This window comes from Chlamydotis macqueenii, chromosome 3, assembly GCF_036417535.1.
Source record: "Chlamydotis macqueenii isolate bChlMac1 chromosome 3, bChlMac1.mat, whole genome shotgun sequence".
Lineage (NCBI taxonomy): Eukaryota > Metazoa > Chordata > Aves > Otidiformes > Otididae > Chlamydotis > Chlamydotis macqueenii.
This window is the reverse complement of record NC_141558.1, coordinates 1176911-1196914: the sequence shown is the minus strand read 5'-3', so window position 1 is coordinate 1196914 and position 20004 is coordinate 1176911. Positions and strand designations below refer to the sequence as shown.

Genomic DNA, 20004 nt, shown 5'->3' with positions numbered 1-20004 from the left:
ATGAGGCGGGACACGGCGTTCGCCCCGTGCTGCGCGTGCGCCATCCCTCCGTGCGCAGGCGCAGTGCCTCTTTCCGCCCCGTCGGCAGGCGCTGGTGGAGCGGGAGCGCGGCCGCCGTGCGGAGCCCCGGGCCGGGCGGGCCCAGCAGCCGCCGCCGCCGCCGCCATGGTGTTTTACTTCACCTCCAACGGTGAGCGGGCGAGGGGAGGGCGCCCGGAGGCCCTAACGCCCGCGGAGGCGGGGGGGGGGGGCTCTGTGAGGCGGGGGCTGGGCCGCGGCCCTGCCCGGTTCCTCCGCGAGCGGGGCCGTCCGGTAACCGCACATCCCCCAGCCCCTCCGAGCGGCCCCTCGGTGCCTTTTTGCGAGCCCCTGGGTTGGGCCGAGCCTAAAGGACCCAATTTAGGGCGGAATCGGGTAAGAAGTAAAGTAATTTCGGGAGGTGAGGGGTTCCCTGGGCCGAGGAGCCTGTTGTCGTCGGCCGCTCACAGCGCGGAACGGGTAACGGCACCGGGGAGCGGCTGCTGAGCGGCTTCCTCAGGTGTGCCGCTGCCAGGAGCCCGAGGGGAGGCTCAGCGCCTCCTCCTTTTTCCGTTATTACGGACTGGGCTCTTCTGCTGGCCCGCAGGAACAGGTTGGCCGCTTCCAAAGCATCAAAAATCTGCGCTTCGGTGCAGCGCGGGCCGGTGAGACAGAGGGCGGCACCGGAATCTTCCGTTTGCTTTGCCCCAGGTCGTTTCGGCGGTGTGTAACCTGCCTGGGACAGCTCCCGCGCGGCTTTTCCCTCTTGCCCGCTGCACCCACAGCCGAGGGGTTTGTAGCCTCACCCCCCTCGGGTTTAGAAATGCAGTTCCCGAACGAGAAGGGACTGGCGTCGCTGCGTGATTTTCCTGGGACGAGGCAAGACCGAACAGCCTTGCGAACGTCACTGAAATCCCTTCGTTCTTGGGTTTGTTTAATGACTTTTTTTTCCCCCCTCTGTTGCGGAAAGTCGGGCCCGGCCGCGCTGGCTGCGTCGATCGCTTGATCTGACGCTCGGACGGAACCGTCTTCTGCCGATCAGCCGGCTGCTAATGAGAAGCTGAAAACCTTTTCCTTCTGTGGGGAGAAGAGAGCCCGCTCCAGCGCCTGGCAGACGCGTAGGGTAACTCCTGCTAGGAGCAGGCGTGCGTAGGATCCTTTCGTGTTTTTGATTTTCCGTTTCCGATCACTTCGTTGCTGAACGGAAAGGTGCTGCCTGGGCTTCGTGCTGTCGGGTTTCTGATGGAAACGCCCTCAGAAGAGAGGGGGGCAGCAAGCAGTTTGGGCTCCAGGTCACCTGCCAGCGTTGTAGCACGTGAATAAGCGCGTCTGCTATTTGAGTGACTTTAAAAATAGGGGATTAGGCGTTGTGTTTTCAAAGGATCCTTCTTGGAGGCGGATTTGCTCACCTGCGTTTCATTTCTTTGCCCTTAGTCCTTAATCTGAGCGCTATCAGTGAGCGATTTCAGAAATCCCGCGCGTGAAAAGCGCAGACCTGCGGCGCCGCAGCAGGTTGTTACGGCGCGAAGCCGCCGGCTGAAAAGCCCGCTTCCCGTAATTTCTCCGTCCGGCCGACGGCGTGGCTGCCGGGCTGGAATTTCCCTGCTGCCCTGTACGAGGACAGAGCGTTTTTGGGGAGGGAATCCCAGGCTGTAAACGCGGCGTCAGCCCTTCTGGCTCGCGGACGCGGGTTTAACTGCTCGGATGATTCAGTGACACAGTTGCAGGCTGAACCAACCGGGCGCGGAGGGCGTTTTGCCCGGAAAGCTGCTCCTTGCTGGATAATCTTCCCCGGAAAGCGCTGGAAATGCCGCTTTCCAAAGTCCTGTGAAGCATTTGGGACAAAATCCAGAGGAAATGCAAACCAATCTTCCTCTGGCCCCCCGAGGGGAGGTGCGATGGGTGATTTGCGTTCCGATTGCCGTCACCAAGGCAGGCGCGGTTGTCGTTCCTTGCACGCTTTGTCCAAACCTCTTCTGATTTGTTGTCCTCTCTCTGTTCCTCAGCCGTCCCTTCCGTTTACACCATTTACATGGGGAAGGATAAGTACGAAAGTAAGTACGTCGGCGTGATGGCGGCTCGGGTTTAGGTTCGGGGGGGTGTGGGGTCGTTTTGGAAGGATGTCGTCGTGCGCGTTCACTTGATTCTGGCTCACCCCCCCGAAACTCGCGGTTCCGTTTAGGAGAAATACATTTTGTAAATGCTCTAGGCGGAGTAACTGCCTTCAGATCCAAGGGAAAACTAAATTACCTGGAAAAAAAAGACCTTTCTAGGAAAAACCCACAGCTTTTCAGGTTGTGTCTGGTAATTTTTTGGCGAACCAGCCTTCTGTTACCCTGCTCAGCCTGCATTTTTCCCCTCCGTAGGCTTCCCACGTCCTTTCCCTGAAGGTGAAGGTCGCGGCTCCGCTGCACCTCCCGTTCCCGCCTGGTGTGACACCCGGGGTGTCTCGCTCCAGGGGAACGGTGTGAGCGCGGCTGTTTTGAAGGCTTGCCCTGAAAGCCTCCTGCCGTTAGACTGAACGTTATTTTCACTTCAAATTTTCCAAAATTACACGATGGAGGTGTTCCTTCTCTGTCTGGAGCAGGCGGGTGCAGCGTTCAAGCCTTCTTCTATCCGGTCACAGCGCAGCGGCTGACCGACGCTGGAGGGAGGATTCCTGTTGCCAGGGAGTTGAATTTCTTGCTGATGGTTTCAGGTTTTCCTCACTGATGTTTTTATTCCTGCAGATGAGGACCTGATAAAGTACGGCTGGCCTGAAGATGTCTGGTAGGTACCGAAACTCCCCGAAACCAACGGCCTTTCGTTACGCAGCTGAATCCAACGGCCACCTCAACCCTCTCGCTCTGCAGAGCCGCTTCGTTCCCAAGCCGCTTCGTTCCCAAGCTTCTCAGTTTAAATACAATCCCGGGGCGGAGGTGGATTCCAGCAGACCCTGGATCTCCCCCTCCGTCCCCGGCTTTGCTCATCGTAAGGGCTGGCCCCTCTGGGAAGCTTTTTGGGGTTGATCTGTGCGTGGAGCTGCTGGAGCAGCAATAACTTCGAACAGGGGTGTTTGCGTTTCGGAACAGGGCTGCTAGCTCTGCTCTTACTGCAGCTGGGGGCTGGGCAGAGTTGAACCGAGCGCAGCTCGGGGAGCAGGAGCAGAGGAGTTTGATGGCTTGCGTCCTGTGGGGTGGAAGCCGTGTCTGCTCTGAACAGACCCCCGGAGCTGTGACCGGGCTTGTAAGGTCTGATCAGAAGAGGAAAACAAGAGGAGGGGAGTTCCCAGTGCCTTTAGCAGCCGTCGGTGGCGTCTTTGCTGGTGGATCAGCCCAGAAACCTTCCAGACTGATGTTGTTGAGAGGTTTATGGAGGAGTTCGCTCGCGTTCAGGCACCGTCGTGCGGAGCAGACGTATCGCGGTTGCTGCCCTCGGTTCCTGACAGGATCGTGCTGCTTCTCGCTCTCCAAACTGGCCTGTGCTGGGATGAGCTGGGAGTTGAGCGGGTGGTAGCCGACACTCCGCAGAGGGTGTTGTGTCAGCGGTCAGCTAACTGCAAGGGAATCTGTTTGGTTTTTTTTTCTTTTCTAGCAGAAGAGATTGTCCTTCAGCTGAGTAACGCTTTGCTGGCGCGGTATCACATTCGTTTTCTGTCTCGTGTTTGTCCTGTCACTCCCTCGTTTAAGCTGTGTCTGTCCTGTTAGTTAGGAGTGACCTTGAGCTTTATCCCCAAACTGCCTTATCCTCAAACTTTCCTATCCTGTAGCTCCCACCGAAATCATCCCTGTTGGTTTTTTCATATCCTAGTGCCACCTCAGCCAAAGATCGTAGGTTCTCTCACGGGGACCTCCTGGGAATTGTTCTCCTCGTGGTGTCTGGCACCTCTGAGTCTTTGAGAATCCGGTGGAAGTGGGGTAGGAGGCACGGGAGTTCACGTGTTGGTGCCGGAGTGTTTTCTGTCTTGCGGCAGGGAGGAAAAAAATCCCGTCGTATTGGAAAGAAAGGTCGGGAGGCGACGCGAGGTCGGTTCCCCTGCTCTGTCCTTGGAAGTCTGCAGGGTTGGAGCGAGTGTTGTTCGGGACAGAGGCTTAAAACCAGCTGATCACGGTAAAAACACGGCCGAGGTAGAAAATGTCTGGAGAAGAGCAGCTGGAGCCAGCAAGGAGGCAGAGCACCGGGCTCCGTGGACCGCTGAGAAACTGGGATTTGGTTTTAGCTCTGCGAGCCTGAAACCAGTCGTGTCGGCGGCGTAACTGGCAGCGCCCGCCGCGGGCTTCGCGCGTTGGCTGCTCCTCTGAGGAATAAATAGACCCAAACGCTGCGTGCGTGGGCTCGTCCTGCGAGCGCTGCCTGCGCGTAGTACAGCGTTTAAAGGAGAAAAGGGAGGGGGAAAGGCTTAAAAGCAAAAAAAGGAGGGGGAAAGGCTTATGTACTTCTTATTTTTTCAGTCTCCCATTGAGAGGCTGATGTTTCTTGAAGGACAGACTCCTCTAACTGCTTTTAAATGTGTGTGAAATGAACATTTCTACAGTTTTGTTGTCCGTGGAGTGGCTGTTCTGTCACTTGTTGGGAAGTAAATCTTTCAGAACAGCTCACCATCCCTTATGCGCTGTTAAATGTGGGGGTTTTTTTTGTTTGTTTTATTTTTTTAATCCTGTAGGTTTCACGTGGATAAACTCTCTTCCGCGCACGTGTACCTTCGGTTACACAAGGTAATCCCGCGACACGCGTGTTTAAAACGCTGAGACTCACCTGCGCGAGAGCCGCACGCGGCGATTCCTGCGCGCGACGCGCTCTCCGCTCGCCCGCAGGGTCTGCAGGGCTCCCTGGGGGCGCGGGTTGAATTCACAGCCCCCGTTACCGGAGAACCTGGGGAGGAACGGGGGGTCCTGCCCTGCTTCCTGCGCTCCTCGGTTCCCCCGGCGCCGCTCGCCGCTCACGCTGCCGTGCTCTGTCGCAGGGGCAGACGGTGGATGACATTCCCAAGGAGGTCCTGATAGACTGTGCCCATCTCGTGAAGGCGAACAGCATTCAAGGTAACGCCGGCTCCCCGGAGGTCGGGGCGAGGCGCTTGTGGCGGGCGCTTCTGGCCCGCGCGGGCTTTGTGACGTTTCTCCCCGTGAAGCCCGTGCCTGCGGGTCCTGCAGAAGCAGCTGTTGCTTGCGGCTGCGGGTGCTGCCCTTCCTAAGGAGGGATTTCGGGTCTCTGAATTCCCCTTTGTGCCTCCACGCTGCTGTCCGAGCCGAGGAGGCCTCGCCGTCTCTTCTCTGCCGCCACCTTGGGGCCCCCTTCCGTAGCAATGGCTGCTCTGGCGGAGACGGCCTCCATCTGGAGTTCGTTAGCGCCGCCGCAGCGCTCGTGTTACCGCAGTACTGATGTCGTGGTGTTCTTGCCTTTCACTGTAACGCTGCGAGGACTTCTCCGCTTTCGTCTTTCTTGCCTAGCTGGCAATGTTTGTGACGAGAATAGCCGCTGGTTTCCACGCGCACGGAGACTTGGACGCCCCTTCACAGGGAGAGGACGGAAATGCTTCCCCTCTTTTCTTTCCCCTCTAGGTTGCAAGATGAACAACGTCAACGTGGTGTACACGCCGTGGACTAACCTGAAGAAGACCGCGGACATGGACGTGGGGCAGATCGGCTTCCACAGGCAGAAGGATGTGAGTGTTTGCTGCCGGCCGGTGACGGTGACCTGCTGGCAAACCGCAGGAGCTGGAGCTGGGTGGGTTGTCTTCAGCGTTTGCCCTAAAAGCCGGGGAATCGCCCGCTCCTGAAGTGTCAGAGAGACCCCAGGGGTGGGTTGGGATTTGCCTGGAAATCCCTGGTTGAGTGCAGCCTGCGCGGCGTGCGTTTCCGCGGCGTAGCCGCCGGGCCTTTGCCGACGCCGAGCGGCGTCGCTCGTTAGCCCGCGCCACCCGCTGGAGTTTGTCGCCCCTGAAACCGCCGCGGACTGCGGCGGGCCTCGCGTGGGCCGTCGCGTTGGATCAGCTCGCGGGCGGTGCTGTCGCCGCGCCTCTGAAGGGCGTCGGGCTCGAACTTGCTGTGAAAGGAAGGCTGGGGGGCACCCCGGAGGTGTCCGGCGCTGCGTTCGCTTTGCTGTCTGTGCTCCCAGAGCTGCCTCGCCCCGCTGAATTTGTTAAATCTGTTCGAATGCAGAGTGCAGGGTCGGGCCCAGGGCACTGAACTCCTCCCAAGCCTCAGCTGGTGTCCCCAAACAGCTCTGTGTTGGTTGCTGGGAGAGAAGGCTCCCTAGAAACGCAGCTGTTGACTAAAACAGCTCTGCACCAGGGCAAGAAGTGCCCAGACCCTCCAGTCGGCAAGCAGCACGTGAGCTTCTCTGCCCAAAACTGTCACGGAGAGCTCTCGCCGCCTCTTGAGGAGCGGGCAGAGCCCGCTGCTTGTCTCCTGGCCTCTTCGTTGAGGCGTGTGCCAGGAAACGCGATTAGTAACGCTGAGGTACTCGGCGGTGCTCGCGCTTGTTAGCCGCGCGCTTCTGAGTGCCGGGAGCGGGCCCCCGCTGTTACGCAACCCGCGGAATCGGCCGCCGTGGCGCCCGTTTTCCTCTGCCTCTGGTTTCGTGGGATTCGGCCGCGCGTGAAGTGGAAGCGGGCTGTTTTCCGTGGAGAAAAGTGCCAGAAAAGAAAGATTTTTTTTTTTTTAATAAGGACCACAGTTCTTTGCACTCCAAAGGTGAAAATGCTGACGGTGGAGAAGAAGGTGAATGAGATCCTCAACCGGCTGGAGAAGACAAAAGTGGAGCGCTTCCCAGACCTGGCCGCTGAGAAGGAAGCCCGGGACAGGGAGGAGAGAAATGAGAAAAAAGCCCAGATCCAGGAGATGAAGCGGAAGGAAAAGGAAGAGATGAAGAAGAAGAAAGAGCTGGAAGAGCTTAGGTAAGTCCTAAACTGCAGCGCCAGCTCCTCGCTGGGAGAGTCGCGGGTCAGCGGTTTCCGTGTGGCGGTCGGCCCGGTGTTACGTGGCGTTCAGCTGACCCGCGCTGGCGTAGGCGTCTGCACGGCCCGCTGAGTTCCTTTGTCTTCAGAATAAAAGCGTTTTCCCCCTTTCTCCCAAAATAAACCTGGATGCTGAGCCACTGGTGAAAGAAAGCACTGCGTCTTCTCAAACGCGCCCCTAACTTGCGGGAAACTGGGCAAGCTGGGGTGGGAGCGACTGCTTCCCGCTCCGCGCGAGCCCTGACAAGCCCCGAGCCTTCGCTGGAGTTCTCCGGCTTCGCCCTGCGTCGCTGATAGGAATTAAAACGTGTGTGAATCCTCAGGCGCGCCCTCCTTCAAACAAAGAGCGAGGCACGGCGCTTTGGAATGTCGTCTCGACCTTTCCGTCCGTGCCGCAGCCCGCGTGAGCGCGTTCCTTAGCGCCGGCGGCCCCGAAAGCTCGCTTCGAAGCTTTAGTAAGCCGTGTTTATCCGTAAATGACAGTGAAAGCAGAATTTGAAAAACTCTGGGGTTTCCAGGGTGATTCAACACACGTAGAGCGCGGAGGGAAGAGCGTGGAGAAGCGAACTAAACGGAGGAGACGTCGGCAGCCGGCCCGTCCGTGCGACGGAGCGAGGGGCGTGCCTGCTTGTTTAACCTTGCCCTGGAGCTGCGCTTGGCTCTCCCCCAAAGTAAAGGATTTCCACCTCCTGGGATGATTTAGCCGGTGGTTCCAGAACACAACCGTGGAGGAGTCTGCGTAGTGCCCGGGCTTTATCTGGCCGCTTTAATTAGCCAGAGGGTATGAGATAAGCAATTCCTGGTCCAGGCTGCCTGAGTTCAGGAAAAAAAAATAATTATTTTTCTGGTGCTTGGTCCTTTTTTATCAAACCACCTCGCTGTTGGTGGGTTTTGAAAACCTAGCATGCAAAATAATGTCATTTCTGTTCCAGGAGCTACTCGTCGCTAATGAAGGCCGAGAACATGTCCTCCAACCAGGTGAGCCCGCCCGCAGAATCCTTCGGGAGCCGGCTGAAATCCGATGCGGGGTCCGGATGGTGCGGCTCCCGCATTGCGGTCTGGTTTGGGTGACTCCTGCCTGACAGAGCCCGGGTCGAGGACGCTGCCGCGCTCCTCCGCTTTCGGAGAGGCCCCCGTTGCTGGGGTCGGCCAGGTGGGGCCTCCGCCGCTGGAAACGCGCGCGGGGTCCCCCCCGCTCCCCTTCCCACCCACGCGAGGGAGCTTGAGCTGGGGCAGCAGGCTTGATTCTCCTTCCTGAGCTGTTTGGGCATCGCCCGGCTTGCGAGCAGAGGAGATCTCCCTCGTAAGCCGCCCTCTTACTTCGAGGGAGGGGGGGAAAACGCGCATTTTTAACGAGAAATTAAGCTGGAGGCGTGAGGACAGCAGTTTGGGGAGGGGTGAGCTTGCAGGGAGCGAGCAGGTGTCACCCCGGGACCGGAGCGCTGGGACGCGGCTGCGGTCTGGGAGCGGAAAAGGAGCTGGAACGGCGAGGAGGGAACGGAGGTGGGCGGCTGGGGGCTGAAGTTCCGGAGAGGTCCCGGTGCGCGCCGGAGGCTCCCGCGCTTCGGCGGAGCTCCGGTGCCTCTGCAGCTTCCCCCTCGCTGTGTGGGGGCTCTCCTCCTCTCAGCCCCCCCCCCCGCGGGGTTCCGGGCTGCTTTCCCTCTGGGAAGAAGCTGCGCTTGCCGTACGGGGGTGGCCCGGAGAGCCCCGGTTCCTCCCGGGTGGCGGCAGGTTCGGGGAAGTGGTAAATGGCGGGGAGCGCTGTTCGGCAGCTGGTTGCGGTCTGATTTCACGGGGTTGGTCCGGCAGCGGCAGGACACCGGAGTGGACGGCAGCTCTGAAATCCCGCTGAGCGCGGCGCTTCACCGTTTTCCGTCTGAACGCGCGCAACCGTCCTTGGTTTGTCTTTCTCCCCGCAGGATGGCAACGATTCCGATGACTTCATGTAAACAGCGTCTCCTTCCTCGGTCCTGAAGCGGTTTGGGACGTCTTAATGTCACCGTCGCTAAGAATGCCAAAAAAAACCCACCCCAAAAACGAACTCTGACTCCGTCTCTTCAGAACCTGCTTGGTTCTCCCCAGCGCTGTGCCACGGACGGCTTCTGAACGGAGAAGATCCGTGTGTCCGCACGTACATCTCTCTTTTTTTTTCAGGGCCGTGGGTGGAAGGAAGCGGAATTGCCTTCCGGCACGATGAAGACAATGCTATTTATTGTGGGGAAGGGGTTGCTGCGCTTTTAATCCCGTGAGATTTAAAGAAAAGCAAACAAAGTCCGCGCCGTCTCACCGCTGGTGACTGGGAAACGATGGCCGTTCGCTCGGCGTCGCTGCTGCGCACGCGAAGGCGCCGCCGCCGAACTCTTCTCTTCGTGACGGTGGGGGATCCCTCTGCAACTGGGGGGGGGTGTAAAATTTGGACGGGGAACCCGGTGCCTCGTTAAATACGGGTGCTGAGGGCTGGGGTCGCATCCTGCGCGAGCGCGTGGCCGCGGGCCGCGGCCCGTGCCGCTAGCACAGCGCGAGAAGAGCCCCGCGGCGCAGGGTTTTTAAAATTAGGTTTAATTCCTGGGCTGTACCTTGGAAACCTTCTCTGGAGAGAGGAGTTTGTGAAGAAGAGCTGAGTTTGGCGCGGCGGCCGCGCCTCCCCGGGCCAGAGCTCCTGCCCGAGCCCTCGGGAACTTTTTGCGGATAAATCCGTACGGAGCGCCGCGGTGATCAGTGTTTCCGTCACGATTAAATTCGTACCTGGTCAAACCTGAGCGCCGCCGCGCGCGCCGCCCCCCCTCTGAGGAGCGCGGCTGTGGGAATCCCCGGAGCTGCTCCTGGGGGATTGGGGCGCGGCCGGGAGTTCCTTACTGGGAGGAAGAGGATGGTGGGCTGCGCGTCCTCCTCGTGCCCTCTGTCGCCCCGGGCTGCCCCGAACCTGGGGTGACTCCAGCTGCTGCCACCCCAAACTCTCCCTGCCGCCCCGCCTCTTCAGGGCGAGCTGCGGAGGGGCGAACCCCCCCCCGGGGGCTGCTGGGGAAACTGAGGCACGCTGCGGCGCCCGCTTTCCTTCGCCCTTCGCAGAGGCGGGGGAGAAGCCGAGGGCACCCCCCCAATTTCGCATCAATGGGCCCTTTCACGGGCCGGAGCCGGCCGCTTGACAGCGGGGCCTGGGCCGCGCTGCCCTCGGCGCCGCCCTGCAGCCGCGAGCTGTTGTGCTTGGCCGCGGCGCCCGGCCGCCGGCTCCGGCGTTTCTCGACGGGCGATGGCCCCTGTGCGTCGTCGCCGCTGGCCCAGCGTGCCCCCGCGCACCCACCGCACCGCGCAACCGCCCGGGCCCGCGCGTGCTGGTTCCGCGCCGTCCTCGCCCGCCCCGGCGCCCGCCAAGAACAACGCCCGTCCGTCGAAGGCGAGCGCTCCCCGCTGCCGTCAGCGCTTCCCGCCCGGCCCTTTCCCGCCTCCGCTCCTCGTTTATTTATGAAATCCTTTCGCTCCCGGCTTTGAAATCCTATCGCCCGCCCTCGCCGCCGCCCGGAAAGCGCGGCTCTGGCCCATGCCGGCTGGGAAAACCCTGCCCTTGCACATTTTTGCGCGGGCCCGGAGGGAAGGGCACAACCGTTGGCACAACCGCCGCCCGAACTGATGCAGAGGTGCGCGCCGGCTTTCCGTCTCCCCCCGGCAGACGCAGGGGGTTGGGGAGTTTTGGGGGGAAACTGGGGCGCGGCTGAGGTTTGGCACGCGCTTGGCCTGTGCCCCATCTGTGTAACGAGTTGTCGGGTCTCTGCCCCTCCCGCTCCCGGCCTCTGGGCCGCGTCCGTGACCGGCGCCGGGGTTGGTTCTGCCCTGAAAACAGGAAACCGCTGTGCCAACAGCAATAAACCGCTCGGCCGGGCGGATCCCGCGCAGGCCCGGGCAGGGCGCGGGGCTCCCCGAGCCGGGGCACGCGGCGGGCGGAGGGGCCGGGGACGGCGGGGCTGGCCCGGCTCTCGTCCCCAGCGCGGTGATGGGTACCTGGGCCCTCTGGCCACCCCCCCGCCCCGCTCTGGCGGTGTCGCCCCGAAAACCCCGCGGGGTCCCCGGCTTTGGCTGACGGGGGGAGGTGACCCCGCTCCCTTCGACCCCGCTGGCAGCCGGGTTTGGGAAACTGAGGCACGGAGCGCAGCAGCGGTGGGGGTCCCGGCTGCGCCCCCGCCTCTGCCTGTATCCTCGCCCCCGCGCCCCCCCCGGCCCCCCACCCCGGTGTCCCCGCGGAGGAGCCGCCTGTCCCCGTACAGCTTTATTGTGCTGGGAGTACACTGGGGACACCGCGCGGCGTGGGGGGGGACAGAGGTGACCCCAGGATGGGGGGGGGGAAGGGCACAACCCGGCTGCGTCCCATCCCGCCGGGACCCCGAAGCCCGGGGCCGGGAGCCAGCAGCGTCCCTGAGAGCCGGGGACCAGCCCCGGACCCTCACACTGGGGGGGGGAACTGGGACCCCCATCTTGCGAGGCTCAGCCTCACACCCCCGTGGTGGGGGGGTGGGGGGGGGTGCTCTGGGGGCGCAGGGGGGGCGGCGGTGGGGACCCCCTCGTCCCCATCGCCCAGGTGCCCTGGCCGGCAGCAGGTTGGGTCACTGTCCTGGGGGGCCGGGGGGGCCTGGCAGCCCGGGGGGGCCTCGCAAACCGGGGTCTCCCTTGGGCCCCGTCGGGCCGGCCTGGCCCGCAGCCCCGGGGGTCCCGGGGAGCCCCGGTTTGCCCTGCGGCCCGGGGGGTCCCGCCGGCCCCGGCACCCCCGCCGGCCCCAGGGGGCCGGGGTCTCCTTTGGGTCCCCCTTGGCCGCGGGGGCCGGATTGCCCGAAGCTGCCCTTGGCACCCTTGAGGCCGGGGAAGCCTTTCAAGCCCAGGGGACCCCTTTCGCCCTGGGGACCTGGGGGTCCCGGGGGGCCGGGGGATCCCTGGGGTCCCGGCGAACCCAGGCTGCCCGCGTCGCCCTTCTCTCCTTCGCGTCCTGGGGGTCCCTTGACGCCCACGTCGCCCTTGAGGCCGCGGGGACCCGGGAGGCCCGGCACACCTGGGGGGGGGAGAGGAGGGGGTGAGTAGGAAATTTGGGGGGTGGCACCCCAAAATGGGGAGAGAGGGAGACCCCCCCACCCTGCAGCCCTTGCAGAGACTGGGGTCGGCTGCGCCTGGCTCCCTTGGTGCGGGCTCCCACGGGGCACCCCCGAAAACCAGAGCTAGGGAACAGCCCGGGCTCGTTAATTAGGGCCGCCCTGTAACGATGCGGGTGTGGTTGCCCTGCCGCCGGGGAAGCTTTCGGCACCCTCGTCCAGGGGCAAACCGTGCCACCAGGACCAGCAAGAGGGGTCACTGGCACCAGTAGGCAAGCCAGCCGTGCTGGAAGGCCACGGGTGACCCCGTGTCCCCGTCCCACCACGCAGGGACAGCTCCGCAAGCCGAGTCCCCGCGGCTCCAACCCCAGGACTTCAGCATCCACGGGCGAGTGGGTGCCGTCGCGCGCGTCCCACCTGGGTTGGGTCCTCCACCGGTGCAGGAGGCTCCCGAGGAGCCCACACCCCACCGTGCTCAACCGCAGAAGAAACAGCCCCCAGAATTTCCTGCCCAGGGCGCCCGGTGCCAACCCGTCCCCGGGATGCACCTTACCTCGTAAGACGGTGATGTTCTTCAGCATCTCCCCGTGCCGGACGTCCACCACCTTCATCTCCTCCATGACCATGGAGAGGTTGCGGATGTCAAAGTCCAGGCGGGCGCTGAGCAGGCTGTAACGCTCCCGCAGCAGGTCCGTGGTGCCCTGGACCAGGCTGAGGGTCTTGTTCAGGTAGTAGAGCTCCTCGGCGTGGGTGTGGAAGCCCAGGGTGCAGGAGAGCCGCACGTCGTCCAGGTAGCGCAGCATGCTGTGGACGTGGCTGTCGGTGGCGTTGATGTTGGCGAAGATGGTGCTGATCTCGATCTCGTGGGAGGTCATGCGACCTTCCAGGGTCTCGAAGCGCTCGGCCGTGCGGTTCTGCGTGTACCTGTTGTGGTAGCGCAAGTCGTTCACGTTCTCCTCGTGGTCGTCCAGGAAGGAGGAGATGTTGTCCAGCTGCAGCTGCAGCCCCATCACCTGCAGCACCAGCTCGTGCATGCTCTCCGAATTCTGCCCGACCTGCCGAGCCGCCGCGCCCACGCTGCCTTGGATGCTCTTCACCAGCTCGCTGGTCTTGGAGGAGGTGGCCCGCAGCCCGCCGAAGAGGCGGGTGTAGTTCTGCCACTCGGTGACGATCTTCTGCAGCGTCAACGTCTCCTCGTCCGTCTTCCTCTGGATGAGCCGGATCCAGTCGGAGGTTTGCCCCAGGGTGAAGTTCATCTGCTGCATGGCTGCCCGCACGTCGTAGCGCTCCTGGGCCAAGCCCTTCAGGGAGGCGTCCAGCTGGGAGGTGACCGCTTGCCAACCCCCAACGCGGGTCAGAAACTCTCCCAAGCTTTCGTTGACCTGCCGGACGGAGAAGGAGCAGTTGTCCACCTCGCTGGTGATCCGGTTGTTGGTGGACGAGAGCCGGTCGTGGGTCTGGGAGGTCCGGTCAAGAAGGATTTCTTGAACCAAAAGCATCTTCTGGATCTCCTCTAGCTCGCCCTGCAGCTTGGTGATCTCCTGGCCCAGCTGTCCCGTCTCGTGGCAGAGGGAGCAGTTCCCCGAGGTCTTCTCCTCTGAACGAAGGGCAGAGGGGTCTCTTACCCCACCCCGTCCCCCCACCGGGCCTGGAGACCCCCCCAGAGCAGAGGAAGGGGCCTCACCACCGTCTGTCCTTGCAGACCCTGAGATGGCCACCACGAACCCATGGCTGGGACGACCCCAATGCCACCAGCCCGCACCAGCTCCCGCCCTCATCAGCAAGTTCTCCAAAAAGCCCACCACCACCAACCCCACCCTCGGGGTCCTCCCTCCCCAAAACCCTGGGAGATAAGCGGCGGTTTGGCTCTGGGGGGGAGGGCAGGACCCAAAAAGCGGAGGTGGCAGCACCAAGCAGACCTCCAGGTCCACGTGCAAGCAGCTCACCCAAGCCCTGGAGATCCTCCTGGATGGAGAGGATCTTCTTCTCGTAGTAGGTCTGGGCTGAGCCGACGTCGTTGGCGATGGAGTCGACTTTCTTGAACACTGCGGAGGAAAAGCGGGGCGGTCAGGGGAGGCAGGCGGGCGCCGGGAGGTGACGGCCCCCCCACGCTTTTCCTCCGGGCTCCTTCCCGGTGAAGAAGGCTTGGAGAGCCAGGCTGGGTGGCTGGTGGGTGCTGGTTCCGCGGGGCGGGTGTGCCACCAGGATTTTGGGTTTGGGGCTTGGCTAAGGTCCACAAAGGATCTCGTTGCCCGTGGAGGAGAAGGGATGGCAACCTCTGGGCTCCCAACTGGTTCCTGAGGTCCCCACGGGGGTAAAGCCAGTTCCGGGCGAGGTGGCATCACGCACAGGGTCCCACGTGCATCCCGTGGGGAGCTGGATGCTCCTCTCCGTGCCTGGGAGCTGGAGATGTTTTTGGGGACCCCCCCCCAGTATCCGCGAGGGGGGCAGGAAGGAGCCGGACCTCCCCACCCAGCCCGTGCTCACCCAAGGCAGCCAACACGGTGACGGCCACGATGAGGAGGATGGAGAAGACGTAGAGGACTTTGACGGCCGTCTGGAGGGAGAGGTTCTCCTGGCACCGGCTGCAGCCGCTCCGTGCCCTGCCTGAGCGCCGAGAGGGAAGGATCAGGCCCCCGCCGCCGCGACCCCCGCCCGCCCCGAGGGACGTCCTTACCGCTCGCTCGGTAGCCGAAGGTCGGCATCTCCTCTTCCTCTCCTCCCGCCGGCTCCTCTTCTGAAAGCCAAGACGGGAGGGACCTGAGCCTCCCGCTCCCACCGGATCCCAGCCCCGGGGGTGCCGGTGGTCCCCAGGGACGCTTGCCGAGCCGCGCCGTAACCCGGCGTCCCCAGGGAAACGCTCTTAAAATGGGGAAATGTGCTTGGATTTGGCCAAAAAGCGAGTGACGGGGGAGCTGCCGGCTCCCAGCTCGGAGGGGCTTTGGGGGCTTCTCGGCCCTTTCTTGGGAAAAAAATCACGGGAGCGAAGTCATCCCAGCCGGCACCCCGCGCGGACCCCCCGTCCCGGCCAGACGCTCCGGCACCCACCGGATCCCACCCTCCGGCACGCCATGCGCTCAGCGCCGCTAACCCGACCCCAAAGCTGCCCCGGCGCAGGGGGTCGCCGCCCCCCATCCCCGGCTCCCCCCAGCTCCCCGGGAGCCCCCCCCGAAGCCCCCCGCCAGCCCGGCCACCCCCCTCCCGCAGCTCCCCTCGACCTTCTCTCCGGCAGAAGAGGGGTCTCCAGCCGAGGGGGCCGCAGCGACCCACAGCACCGGCGTTCCCTGTTTTATACAGCCCGGCCCCCCACGCAAAGGCGGGTGGGGGGCAGAGGGGGGGCTCGCTGGCTCGGGACGGCGGCAGTTCCCTCCGTCCCCCCCCGCCGCGACCCTTCGCTTCTCGGCTGCCCCAAATTTTACTTTTTTTTGCCCCGTGGAGTCAACAAGTGACGGGCTCCGAGCAAGCGGGGCAAAGAGCGGAAACCACCCCCCCCCACACACAGAGCCCCTCTTGCCCCCCACGCCGCTGTGGGGGTCCCGAAGCCGGCTCAGCCCCCCGGGCGTGGGGGGACGCTGCCCGTGGGATTCAGGGGGGGGGAATGCATCCACCCCACGCCGGCTGCCCCCCAGCCCCGCTGCCCGCCCCGGCGCGGCCGTGCCCCCCCCCCGTGTCAGCGGCCCCGCTCACCTCTCATAGCCCCCAAAGCGGGGGGCAGCGGGTGCAATCCCGCACCCAGCCAGGCCTCACCGCCCCGGTTCCCGCATCCGCCCCGGCGCGTTTCTTCCCGGCGAGCCTCAGCGAGCGGCCAGCATGGCCGGGCTCGCTCCCCTCCACCGGCCCCCTCGTTCCCCAAAAAAAAAAAAAAAAAAAAAAACCAAAACAAACCCAAACTTCCTGGGAAGCCTTCAAAAGCGACCCGGGCGGCGGAGCATCTCCTCGGCCGCCCGCTCGCCCGTGGCCTCTGCCCGGGCGGGATGGGGACCCGGGTGAGGCCGGCGGAGTCCGGCCGGGCTGGGCCCCGGCCACCGAAAAGCGAGGCGCTGGGATGTGCTGGAGAAGAAAGGCCGGGCCCGCGCCCGCCCGCCTTCCCTCCAGCCCTAACGACTACCAAATGGCCGCCCAACGCCGCCGCCGGGCCCCGCTCGGCCGCCGTCGGGGGGCCTGCGGCCTGGGGTCCCGGGCTGGGGGGGAGGGAGGGGGTCTGGGTCCAAGGGCTGCGAGAGGCAGGAGTTGGGTTCAGGGAGATGTGGGGCTGGGGTTGGGATTGGGGGGGTTTGGGCGCGTGCACCTGGGGTGGGGATGTGGGGAGATGGGTCTGGGGTCCTGGATACGGCCCCTGGATCCGGGGCAGGGGTACGGGGAGATGGGTCTGGGGTCCTGGATACGGCCCCTGGATCCGGGGCAGGGGTACGGGGAGATGGGTCTGGGGTCGGGGGTATGGGGCAGGGATCTGGGGAGATGATGGGTCTGGGGTCCTGGATCTGGGGCAGGGAGATGGGTCTGGGGTCTGGCCCTGGATCTGGGGCGGGGAGATGGGTCTGGGCCCGGGATGTGGGATAGGGTATGGGGAGATGGGGCTGGGGTCCAGGGTGTGGCCCCTGGATCTGAGGCAGGGAAATGAGAAGATGGGGAGATGATGGGTCTGGGGTCCTGGATCTGGGGAAGGGGGGTGATGGGGCTGGGGTCTGGGCCCCGGATCTGGGGCAGGAATCTGGGGAGATGGGTGTGGGGTCTGGATCTAGGGCAGGGATATGGGGAGATGGGTCTGGGGTCTGGGACCCGGATGTGGGGCAGGGAGATGGGGAGATGGGTCTGGGGTCTGGGGCAGGGATATGGGGAGATAATGGGTCTGGGGTCCTGGGTATGGGCCCTGGATGTGGGGCAGGGATGTGGGGAGATGGGTGTGGGGTCTGGGCCCTGGATGTGGGGCAGGGAGATGGGGAGATCAGTCTGGGGTCTGGCTCCCAGATCTGGGGCGGGGATATGGGTCTGGGGCAGGGAGATGGGGAGACGATGTGGGTCTGGGCCCTGGATGTGGGGCGGGGCTATGGGGAGATGGGTCTGGGGTCTGGGGTGTGGGGCAGGGACACTGGGTGCTGTGGTTTGGGGTCTGGGCTCCTGGCTGACCCCCGGCTGCTCCCAGCCGTGGGCCCCGCGTGGGTGTGGGGGCTCCTCGCCAAGACCCCCTCCCCACGGCCGCCTTTCCGTGGGGCGGCTGCCGCCCTCCGCCCGGGCCCGGGCCAGCCTCGCTCCCCGTTCCGGCCGTCGCCGGTGACTCACGGCCGCCGGAGCCCACCCCGAGCCGGCCGACCCGGCCCATCCCGCCTTCCTCCGGGTGCCTCTCCTCGCCCCGGGATCACGGGCGGCGAAACGCGGGCGCTACCTCAGCGCCGGGCTCCCGCTGACTCAGCGTTCGCGCCGCCGGCCGGCCGCGGAAACGCGGTAGATGGGTCTTGGCCACGAGTCCCCGGGCTAGCGGTCCCTGACTCATCGTTTGGGGAGTCCCCGGGGGAACCCACGGCACATCGGGGCGGGGGGGGGGGGCTGCCCCACACCAGCTCCCGTAAAACACCCGAGAGCTTCCGAGCGGTGGGACTTGGGTGTTGGACATCTTGAGTTGGGTTTGATGGTTGGGCTCGACGATCTCAAGGGTCTTTCCCAACTGAAAGGATCCCGTGGTTTTAAGGAGCGCAGGATCTTGGAGAGCTCCAAGACCGAGGACCACCAGGAGAAACGGAGCAGGCTGCGGCCCCGCAAGCCTTGAGGACCACGGGGCGCATCGGGAGGGCGCTCAACCGTCACTCGGCGGGGGCTGAGACCTGGCTGGCGGACGCCGGTGGCTCCTCTCTCCTCCGCCACCCAAAAGCCGCCGAGCCTCCGGAGGCGACTCCCCGGGGCGACCCCCGTGGATCTCCCGTGGACCCCCCCCCACCCCCGGCCCAGCAACCCCACCGCCCGCAGGACTGGGGATGGTGCCGCCATCCCAGTGCTCCCAGTGCCGGCCAGGTCACAGCTGAAGAGCCCGGTAACTGTGCTGGGTGCTGTGAAGAAAATCAACTCCGTCCCAGTCAAAACCAGTGTACCCAGCAAGTCCTCCCTCCCTGCGCCTCAACGCCGTAGCAAGAGGAGGCTGTGCATGCCTTAGTCCTGCCTAAAAGCTTCCCAGTCCTGCCCAAAAGCTCCCAGTCCTGCCTAAAAGCCCCCCAGTCCCGCCTAAAACCCCTCAGTTCCACCTAAAAGCCCCCAGTCCCACCTAAGAGCCCCTCAGTCCTGCCTAAAAGCTTCCCAGTCCTGCCCAAAAGCCCTCAGTCCTGCCTAAAAGCCCCCCCAGTCCTCCCTAAAAGCCCCTCAGTCCTGCCTAAAACCCCCCAGTCCTGCCTAAAACCCCTCAGTTCCACCCAAAATCCTCCAGTCCGGCCTAAGAGCCCCCCAGTCCCGCCTAAGAGCCCCTCAGTCCTGCCTAAAAGCTTCCCAGTCCTCCCTGAAAGTCCCTCAATCCTGCCTAAAAGCCCCCAGTTCTGCCTAAAAGCCCCCCAGTCCTGCCTAAGAGCCCCCAGTCCTGCCTAAAAGCCCCTTAGTCCCAACTAAATGCTCTCCAGTCCTCCCTAAAAGCCCCCCAGTCCCGCCTAAGAGCCCCCAGTCCCGCCTAAGAGCCCCTCAGTCCTGCCTAAAAGCCCCCAGTTCTGCCTAAAAGCCCCCCAGTCCTGCCTAAGAGCCCCCAGTCCTGCCTAAGAGCCCCTTAGTCCCAACTAAATGCTCTCCAGTCCTCCCTAAAAGCCCCCCAGTCCTGCCTAAGAGCCCCCCAGTCCTGCCTAAGAGCCCCTCAATCCTGCCTAAAAGCCCCCAGTCCCACCTAAGAGCCCCTCAGTCCTGCCTAAGAGCCCCTCAGTCCTGCCTAAGAGCCCCCAGTCCTGCCTAAGAGCCCCTTAGTCCCAACTAAATGCTCTCCAGTCCTCCCTAAAAGCCCCCCAGTCCTGCCTAAGAGCCCCCTAGTCCTGCCTAAGAGCCCCCCAGTCCTGCCTAAAAGCCCCCAGTCCCGCCTAAGAGCCCCTCAGTCCCGCCTAAGAGCCCCTCAGTCCTGCCTAAGAGCCCCTCAGTCCCACCTAAGAGCCCCTCAGTCCTGCCTAAAAGCCCCCAGCCCTGCCTAAAAGCCCCCTAGTCTTGCCTAAAGGTCCCCTCAGCCCAGCCTAAAAGCCCCGACGTCGAGGGTCGGGACGGCTTTTTTTGGGGTGAGCGGCCCCGCTTCTGGCGCTGTCCCCTCTTCCGTGGCGGCATCCCCCTCATTCTTCCGCGCGTGGGGGGGGTGAAGCCCTGGGAAAAATGGGTGGGGGGCAGCAGGGGGGTGGGCGAAGCACCCTCACGCCGGGAGAGCACACACCCCCCACGCACACGCGTGTCCCGCCCACGGACAGGGAGAACGCGCACCAACCCCTCCCACGCGTGGTCCCGGGAGAGCTTGCACTGCCGCGCGCGCACACGCGTGCCCCGCACGCAGGCCCGCGTGAACACGCGCGGACACGTCCCCCGCACAGGACCGGCCTCCTTGCACCCCACGCACACGCGTGACCCGCACACAAACCCCGGAGAGAACACGCACGGACATGTCCCAGAGTCTTTGCAACCCCGCACCCACGCGTGTCCCGCACGCGGCCCCGCCCCCCCCCCACGCGTGTCCCGCACGCCACCGTCCCGAGTGGAGACCGCAGCCGGGCTGGGGGGAGGTGCGTGGGTCCCGTCCCGTGGGCACGTCCCTCCTCCCGGCGTGGGAGCGACGGGGGGGGGGGGTGAGGGGGGGGGGAGCGGCTTCCCCGCCCCTTTTACTGGGTGCCAACCAGTTCTCCCAGTTCCCACGGCTGCATTTTTGCACTGGGCTGGAATGCGGGGGGGGGGGGGGGGGGGCCGCGGGGTCGGGATGGGGGGGGTGCGGGGCCCCGTGCCTCAGTTTCCCCCGCGGCAGCGGGGATGTTGCAACCCCAGGGG

General features: G+C 64.2%; 2 protein-coding genes across 2 annotated transcripts; one reads left to right on the top strand and one right to left on the bottom strand.

Annotated features, from left to right (window-relative positions):
* The first annotated feature begins 65 nt into the window (after window positions 1–65).
* On the top strand, window positions 66–9226 carry CCDC25 (coiled-coil domain containing 25). Its single transcript, XM_086745466.1, has 9 exons — window positions 66–190; window positions 2025–2072; window positions 2748–2787; window positions 4661–4712; window positions 4961–5036; window positions 5556–5659; window positions 6690–6892; window positions 7885–7930; window positions 8872–9226. Exons 1-9 carry the CDS (start codon window positions 166–168, stop codon window positions 8899–8901), a joined length of 624 nt encoding a protein of 207 aa, XP_086601592.1. The 5' UTR covers window positions 66–165; the 3' UTR covers window positions 8902–9226.
* Window positions 9227–11258: 2032 nt separating this feature from the next.
* SCARA3 (scavenger receptor class A member 3) lies at window positions 11259–15874 on the bottom strand. Its single transcript, XM_086744862.1, has 6 exons — window positions 15712–15874; window positions 14702–14761; window positions 14512–14631; window positions 13971–14069; window positions 12578–13621; window positions 11259–11987 (listed from the first exon to the last, which is right to left on the bottom strand). The coding sequence occupies exons 1-6, from the start codon at window positions 15716–15718 to the stop codon at window positions 11548–11550; spliced, it is 1770 nt and encodes a 589-aa protein (XP_086600988.1). The 5' UTR covers window positions 15719–15874; the 3' UTR covers window positions 11259–11547.
* Between the last annotated feature and the right edge of the window lie 4130 nt (window positions 15875–20004).